Raw genomic sequence first — 8,887 nt, forward strand, 5'->3', positions numbered from 1 at the left:
CATCAACATAAATATCATAAAACATCATAACATTATTCATGCAACATTACTAATCATTTCAGTCATATAAACAGACTTCTGCAACATCTGGAAACATCCTAAACCACCCTCATTCTTACTTCTAAGGTCAGCTCAAGACTATACGTGCGAAAGGATCGCATCAGGACAATTTTGGGCAACTAACAGCCTAACTCGCAGTGGCGAGTGACTTTGCTCGCAATGGCGAGCTACTTTGCTCGCAAATGCGAGCGTTACGGGTTACTCGCAATGGCGAGTTGTTTTGCTCGCAGTTGCGAGCTCTGGGTTCTAGCTCGCAGTTGCGAGTGTTCTTGCTCGCAGATGCGAGCGATGAACGTCAGTACGGCCAAAAACCTAAAAATCATAACTTTTCACCTATATTCATGATTCCTTCATCCAAATAGCATCTAATTATCATCTTAAGGGATATCTAAGGTCTGTACACTAATTTTGCATCAATCTAACATCTGTTCATGATTCAATCATCGAAATTGATCTTAAACCTATTTCTCAATTCTCACCAAAACTTAATCTGATCATGCTAAATTCATCCTATAGAATTATACCCTTAATAATATTGAAAATTAGTCTCACCCTTACCTGATAATAGCAGAAATCGATAGCCTCCCTTTGTTCTTCTCTCTTTCTGACTTTTCTCCCCTTTTCTCCAAAAACATACGTACTCTGTTTTCTAACTTTTGTTGTCTATTTATCTCTCCTAATTACTCTTCTCACTACTAATTGCTCATCTCACAACACACCCCAATTTTTAATATTTTTATTTTATTTCTCATATCTTATTTTATTTAATAATAAAATAAGTCACACCAACATAACAACTTCACAACATCAATATACTTAACGTCAATCTAGAAAATCACATAATTTATCTATAAATCATGCAAACTATTTAAATTCTTAAATCATATAAATATATATATATATATATAAATATATAAATCCTCATTAAATTAAGTAAATAATTAAGACGGGCGTTACAAGTAGTTGTAAACGCCGAGCCAGAGCCTTGAAAAAGGTTGACCCAGTTTGGGCGTTCTTGATCGCCGAGTTAGAGCCTTGAAAAAGTTTGACCCAGTTTGGGCGAGTAGTCGTCAACACCGAGCCAGAGCCTTGAAAAAGGTTGACCCAGTTTAGGCGTTCTTGATCTTTTCCTATTGATTTTTGTGGAATATGCAAAACAAATCTCAAAGGTTGAGGAAGGTTAGAATAACTTTGTGTTTCATCTTCAAGCTTTTAATGGCGGGACCGTTGCTTTTATATTTCGTTTTGGCGTGTTGTTTGGTGACTTCTTCCTTTTGTTTAATCTCGTCCTTGGCAAGCTTGTTTTGCCTCCCAAACTTTTTTATCTGAAATATAACGTAACTTCCGAACTTCTAAAATAAAGGAGTCTTAATCATACTCAATCTTATTTAATAAGAACTAATTGCTCGTTGTCTTCTCTTATTAACTCGCCCATATTTTCTACTCCTCTTCCTATTCTTTTCATTCTCTTACTAACCTTCTTACTTGATTATCTTGTGCTTTTAATCCGTTTATGTCTTCTATTAAATTGGAACTAAGTCTTCTTACTACTTTTCTTAAATCAAAATTCGTTACTTCTTTATTAGATTGAAACTAACTCGCCCACTTCGCTCTTCTTATTTTATACTCCTTCTTTTTCTCCTATTAACTTGGATTTTAACTTGTCTGGTATTTTATTTTCTATGTCTTTATTTCCTCCTATGAAGCTGGAACTAAGTCTTCTGCTTAAATTTATTCGTCTACGTAGGTCTGGCGCTATTACTCCATTATTTATGTTTTTACTTAGCAGTTATTTCAGTGTGCAAAGTAAATGCTACATGAAAGGGGTTCACAGGAAAGAGAGATGAGTCACTCGTACCTCTTAAATTCCAAAGTTTTCCTTGCCTGAATCCCTCATATGTGACCTTTTAACAATACTTCACTTTACTTTTGCCACGGGGTACCTAGTGTGGTCTTTTTCTTATTAACTTGGTCCTACCTCTTGTGTTTTACTCATCTTTCTTTCTTTATTAAATTGTAACTGAATCTCACAACGAGAATTAATAGCAAGTGAAACAAATTAAGTTAAAACTAATTGTCCATAAGATTAATTGTCCACAAATTATGTATGTACACCGAAAAACAATTACAAAATAAACAAAATTGATAAGAGCCTTCGAAAAAGCATGAGGACTTACGTTGGTAAGTAATATTTCACATATCAATTCTCCACTTAAAAATATACTTGAAGATACATTTTTTATGCACCTTAAAAATGTAAAATTGAAAGAAATTGTGATTGATTTATTTTTGCTACGTATATTCTCAAAATATATTGGGCTCCAACCAAACATCCAACAAATCGCAAACCCCTCTCTCACATTTGGCTCGTAAATCCCTCTCTGCTATTAATAGCTCACAAATTGAGGATTTTGTCACTTGGAAGTTTGGGGCTTCTTCAAAAATTGTCACTTGGAAGTGATAACTACTGGGGTAAATTTCTTCTCTCAATTTTTACTTTTCTTGTTGTTTCACCTTTGAATGAACTTCATTACTTTCATATACAAATTTTTAGGATTTCCCTTTTCATTCTTGTTTTTGGGTATTTTTTCAAGATATCTATTTTGGTCTAGATTATGTTTTTGTTGTTTTGATTATTTGGGTCTTCATTGAGTTTGTTTCCACTTGTAAAGGTCTGTGCTTGACGGTTTGTAATGTGTCTTAGGTTACTCATTATAAGCTCTGAAGCATTGAACAAACACCGACAAATCGACACCGGTAATAATTTGAGAAAATGAATTATTTGAACATAATGACATATGTCAGTGTCGTGTTGGCGTCGAACACCGACATGTGTTGAACACCGAATATGCCTTTGATCAAAGTTGTCATTGTTACAGAGAATATAAGTAGTTTTAGTATGAAATGAACCTGTGGTGTCTTAGATTACTCAATATAAGTAGTTTTAGTATGAAATGAACCTGTGGTATCTTAGATTACTCAATATAAGTAGTTTTAGTATAAATCAGTCCTAATTTATGTAACTAGATTCAAGAAATAATGATACTATACCTTTCCTACTACTAGCGTTGCAAAGGTAATCCGATTCATCCTCCATTTCACTTCCACAGTGTGGTTTTTATCTCACTTTGCTGGGTGATTTTCCCGTTTCAAAGCTTGTGTCTCTGATTTGACTTTGTTGGGCGAATGAGTATTTTGCTGGGCGAAGGTCCTGATCTCTAGGTTCTATGCGTCCAGCTTTCATTCTTCACATGTCTTCCAATAGCTTCGTGATTCATCATCACGTGGCATCTCACTTTTCATTTGGTGAACACGTCTTTCACCTTTCTTTTCATTGTGTTGCAAGTGGCTTGTTTTGAATTTGGGAATCCAACGAAAACAACATTGGTGGCTGATAAACCATTCCATTTTGGTCTGACATGTCTGCCGCAACAGGTATGATTGAAAAACTTTCCAAGGACGTGTAAACAGTGGGAATTTTTTCATTGGTGGCTTTAATCATTCTCTTCTGAAAGGGTGACCTATGTATCAGTTTACGGTCCCTTGCTCCTTCTTTGTTTCTGATCAAATTGTCGCGAGCTTCTCTTTATGGATAAAGCCTTCTATTGCATCTTTTAATTGAATGTAATCTTCAGTGTCGTGGCCATGACTTTGGTGAACCTGCATTCCTTTTATCTTTCAACTCTGGCTTGGTCTAAGACCTTATGGGGAAGTTTGACCCCTTCATCCCTAAACTTTGCTTTGGTGCATTACTGGAGAACGCATTCTCGTCGAGTGTTCAAGGGTGTGTGTTTTTGGTACAGTGGGGGTAGCCCTCGATTATCTTTATCTTATTAGAAATTTCCTTCATGATGTTTCTCAACCTCTTGTTTGTCATGACCTCCATGTATGAAACTACTTGTGTCCACCATTTCTGATAGGGAGTACTCATGCTTCATAGTTGCTGGTGAGTTTCCTTGTCACTCTTGTAGAAGACTCATGATAGGGACTCACTCTTGCTCTTATAGTTACATTTCTCTTCCTAGGCTTTTACTCAAGTTGAGCATCAGAGGCCGAAGGTCTCCATTTTTATTTATTGACTGGGCTCGTGCTCCTATCTAAACTTGAGTCTTATTCACCATAGGTTTGTGACATTATTTGGTCTTGAACTTAAGAGGATTAGACTCTTCGACTTCTTGAACTCCTCTATTGCCTTCTTAGTTTTGGGTTTGAACTCAAACAGAGTAGGGACTTGTGGCTACCTGTACTCCTTTGGTTTTTGAGTCATAGACTTAATTTTCTAGTTTAGTACGATAGTAGAAAGGTCATATTTTTCTACATCAGTGAGTGACCAAACGCAACTCTGATATCACCTTCGAAAAATATATAGTGTGAAGACGGCTAGTAGTGGAATGTTTAATACTGGTGGTGGAAGGGTTAGTAGCATGAGACAAGCGACAACACATTAATAATTAGCTCATTGAAGGCTTGAATATAATTGCACCTATATATGTCTATTTATAGGTTCTTGAAGATGTTTCTAGAACTAGAATAATCTAGCCTTTTGTTTGCCTTTTGTTTCTTGGCTACAATTTAATCTAGACATTAATAGAACAATCTAGAAGCATGTAGCAAATTCAAGCTATTCTGGTTTTCTCTAATAGACATTGTCATTTTTTGAACTATAATATTTTAGAAATATGAATCAATTTCATCAAATATATTAATATCCATTGTTTGTGGTTATTCCATTTAGGGGGTTTAGGGAATTCAACAGCAACACATTGTTGAAAAAAGTGGGCATTGAAGAGCCAAAAACAAACGGGAAAAGTTCTACAACTTGCTGCCATGGCTTCTCAACAACGACAACAAGAGTCAAAAACCATTCCCCTTAAAATCATAGTAGACAAACAAAGCAACAAAGTTGTTTTTGTGGAAACAACCAAGGATTTTGTTGACACTCTCTTTAGCTTCCTATCTTTTCCACTTGGCACCATTGTCCGCCTTTTAGCCACCATCAACAGCAACAATGATCAACAAAACCAACCCTCAGAATCATCACCATTCCTTGAAAACATCAAAAACCTCTACCAAACCGTCCAAAACCTATACTCATACGATGTTCGGAACACAAATTTTTGCAAACAAATGTTGCTGCATCCCAGGAATCCATGTGAATCACTGTGCATGAAGCTGTTCTTGAATGTTGATGATGACACGGAACCATCAAACAAGTTTTTTGTGTGTGATTCTTGCAACAAGTTCACTACTTTTCAAAACATTCATTGCACTTGTGGAAAACCAACAAATCAACTGCCTCAAAATTTGGATTCTGAGGGTCAAGAGAATAGTAATAGTGCGGATGCCCAAAATGGATTCAAGTTTCTGGTGTCTGATGATTTGAAGATTGTGCCATGTTCGTCTGTGACTTACTTGCAGCTGTTGATGGAATTGGGGTATTCAGACTTGACTCAACTAGAGGAAGTCACACACAACATTGGCAAGCAGGAGGTAATTAAATGTGTTGTGTGGTTTTTTGTTTGATATGTATCTATCTCACAAGTTGTATCATTACATTGTTTTTTTTTTTTAACATGCATAGCATCTTAGACCAATCTTAATCATGAACATTCAACTCATGATTTTAATTTGTGGTTACTTTTATTGAGAATCTTTATTATGGTAAAATTTAGATAAATGCGCCCACAACTTCGATTATGATGCCGTTGTGGAAACCTCTAAAATCATATATTTGTGACTGCAATTGAGGCATGTTTCACCCGTCAGGAAATGTAGTAGTTCTAGGATTTGACATAGTGTATCAGTTAGTCTTAGGAACCCCAAAATTCAATAGATCTTAAATTTTAAATTTGCAACACAGTAGCTTGTGCCAAGTTTAAAGGTTCGGAAAGGAAAACCATTAATATTCACAATCTCAGGGTTTAATATTTGACAAACAAAAGAGAATATAATAAAAAAAGATTACAGGCAATTCGACCCAAAACAAGAAGACATACCAAGAGTAGAATAGTACTGCAGTTAGCGAATTTAATTCGTTAGAGTAAGATATTGATCTCTTTATTGAAAAGTTAATGAAGTTAATTTGTGATTATACTTCCTTTTTTTTTTTTGTTTGTTTGAAAAAGCTATTGATCACTTCCTTTTTGATGTACAGATATTGAAACTACTCAAGTATACCTTAACCTCTAATGAGCCTCTCACAAATACAATTTTGGCAAGTAGCTCCAAAACTAAAGACAACCCACCTAAGCAATCTGCATCAACAGTTAGAGTAATGCCTTGCACCAGTAACAGAAGTAAAATCGATGTTAAGGTAGTGCAAAGTAAATCTCAGAAAAAGGTGATATATGCAGAAGCCAACGGTGATTTTGTTGACTTCATTTTTAGCTTCCTTACCATGCCATTAGGATCCATTGTAAAGCTTGTGGGACCTAACTCTTTTGCTGGATGTGTTGGTAATTTGTACAACAGTGTGGAGAACTTGAACCCGGTTTCTGTGTTACTCAATCCTGGTATAGCACCACAGTTTGGTTGTCCAAACCAGCCACTCAACATTCCTCAGGTTGAACACCCTACTTATTATTATGGTACAGGAACATCAAAGAGAAAGAGGGACCCAAGGTCCTTGATTGCACTGAACCCAAGGTCCCCCAACAGGTCAAAAGAAGGTGTTGTGGGATTTGTGAAGAGAGAAGGATTATATTGTGTAGGAGATGATCTGAAAGTAAAACCACTTTCTGTTTTTTCGCATCTTTCATTTTTGAAAGAGTTAAGCCTCCCTCTTGATGATCTTGAAGTGAAGCTGATAAGCATTGGTGAAGTTGAGGTAAAGATGCTATTATTTTATCACCAAGTTTATAAAAATTAATTGTGTTATTTTAACCTCTTTGATTTCCTTTACTTGTGGTGTAGGCTTTGAACTTCCTTGGAGCATTCTTGACATCAAAATTAACCTTGACTGATGGACTGGGAGACCTTTCGAAAGTGCCTAAAATCCCAAACCCCTTTTGCAATCGAACATTCAAAACCCCTCCTCAATTTCAAAACCAAAAGAAAAAAACTTCACACCCTCCCTCATCATCCACCTCCACGTCCTTATTTAAGTTTGGATCCTCACAGACAACCACCGCAACTACTTCTTGTCCTTCTGCCTCCTCTTTCTTCCCATCTCCTTCCTCTTCCAGAACAACTCCTTCCTTCAATTTTGGATCCTCTCCCGCTAGTTCTTCTCCTTCCTTCAATTTTGGATCGTCCGCCAGTAGTTCTTCTCCTTCCTTCCCACCGGCCTCTGCTTCAGCTTCTTCCATTTTCAGTTCCGCCACCGTTGGCTCGCTGTTTGGTGGTAGAGCTCCTACTACTCCTACGACTTTTTTTGGAGCAACATTGGCTTCAAATGCGGCTTCAGGGTCGTCATTTGGAGCATCACCGGCTTCTTCAACGCCGTTTAGAGTACCGTCCTTTGGAGCACCGTCATCGGCTTCGACACCGTGTTTTGGAGCACCATCATCGGCTTCGTGTAGGCCGTCTTTTGGACCACCAGAGGCTTCTATGCTGTCTTTTGGAGCACCAGCGGCTTCTATTCCGTCTTTTGGAGCTCTGACAGCTTCTACACCGTCGTTTGGAACATCAGAGGCTTCTACACCGTCATTTGGAGCACCAGCAGCTTCTACGCCGTTGTTTGGAGATTCACCGGCTTCTTCAACCTCTTTTGAAGCACCAGCGGATTCTATGCCATCCTTTGGATTTGGTTTTGGATGATCGAATGCAAAAGGGGTTTGCAAAAGAAGCTTGCCCTTGCATTTACATAGTGGATGTAGTTTTTTTAATTAGTTTTTATGTACACAAGTCATGAAAGACTTAACTGGATTGTGGTTTATCTATTTAGTTTTCTGAATGACTATTACTTTTCCCATCGCGCGCCCTGTTTTTCTTTTTCTTCCAAAAATGCCTCTGTGATTTTCGAATTTTAGAATCCGAACCGAGTTATTTCTTTGTTATGGAGTGAAAAAAAAATGAATTTTTCACCAATTCGGATTTTATAATTCGAAAATCTAAAAAAATGGGACATGTTCCTTGATATTTTCGGATTATAGAATCTGAACTGTATCAGCACAAATTCTGAACATGTTTGTAACATGGATAAGTCATTTTAAGGACAATATTATTCTTCTTAACTCTTCTCTTTCTGTTTTGGGTCATTGTTAATTGTTCTTAGTCAAAAATCTAGTTTTCGGTCTACTTGATCGGATTGCTCGGAAACTTCCCCAAAAAATCAAGAAAAAAAATCAAGGATCAAGACTCCCGTAGAAGGGACTTCTTACGGGACTCCGCTCCTCTAAATCCAAAATTTCATCGTTTAGACCCATTTTTAATATTCTTAGAAAAATCCAAAAATTTTTGCATTAGTTTTATTTGATTTTTAGAATTTATTGTGGTATTTTTATGATTTTATTTGACAGATTTTTTACTTTGTTTTTATAGCAAAATTCAAAACTGTTGAAATGAGAGAGATTCTAATTGATAATTATGCATAAACATATTTTGAATTATAAAATCCGAATTAGTTAAAAAATCATTTTGGATTTTAAAATCCCAAAACCTCGTGGGCATTTTTGTCAAATTTAAAGGACGCCCGAGAAATGGGTGTCCCCCCTCCTTTTGTTCCTTTTTTCTTTTAATATAATTTGGTAGTCTAACTCTTTGCTAGTTACCTTCAAAAAAGAAAAGAAAAATTGTTTTACATAAATTTTAATTATTTAATCATAATTCAGATTTCCCTAAAAAAAATTATAATTCAAATTTAAATATATATTTTTTGTGTATGTCT

General features: G+C 36.2%; 1 protein-coding gene across 2 annotated transcripts; it reads left to right on the plus strand.

The window, feature by feature from the left end:
- The first annotated feature begins 2,235 nt into the window (after positions 1 to 2,235).
- LOC146926478 (uncharacterized) lies at positions 2,236 to 7,972 on the plus strand. Of its 2 annotated transcripts, XM_085758818.1 has the most exons (5): positions 2,371 to 2,532; positions 2,765 to 2,817; positions 4,796 to 5,550; positions 6,215 to 6,886; positions 6,973 to 7,972. In XM_085758818.1, the coding sequence occupies exons 3-5, from the start codon at positions 4,888 to 4,890 to the stop codon at positions 7,816 to 7,818; spliced, it is 2,181 nt and encodes a 726-aa protein (XP_085614944.1). In that variant the 5' UTR covers positions 2,371 to 2,532; positions 2,765 to 2,817; positions 4,796 to 4,887; the 3' UTR covers positions 7,819 to 7,972. The 2 variants fall into 2 exon arrangements, with proteins under 2 accessions (XP_085614943.1, XP_085614944.1); XM_085758817.1 differs by lacking the exon at positions 2,765 to 2,817 and having other exon boundaries at positions 2,236 to 2,532.
- Positions 7,973 to 8,887: the final 915 nt, after the last annotated feature.

This window comes from Medicago sativa, chromosome 4, assembly GCF_051527215.1.
Source record: "Medicago sativa cultivar Bolivia chromosome 4, Bolivia_mono, whole genome shotgun sequence".
In the NCBI taxonomy this organism is placed as follows: Eukaryota; Viridiplantae; Streptophyta; class Magnoliopsida; order Fabales; family Fabaceae; genus Medicago; species Medicago sativa.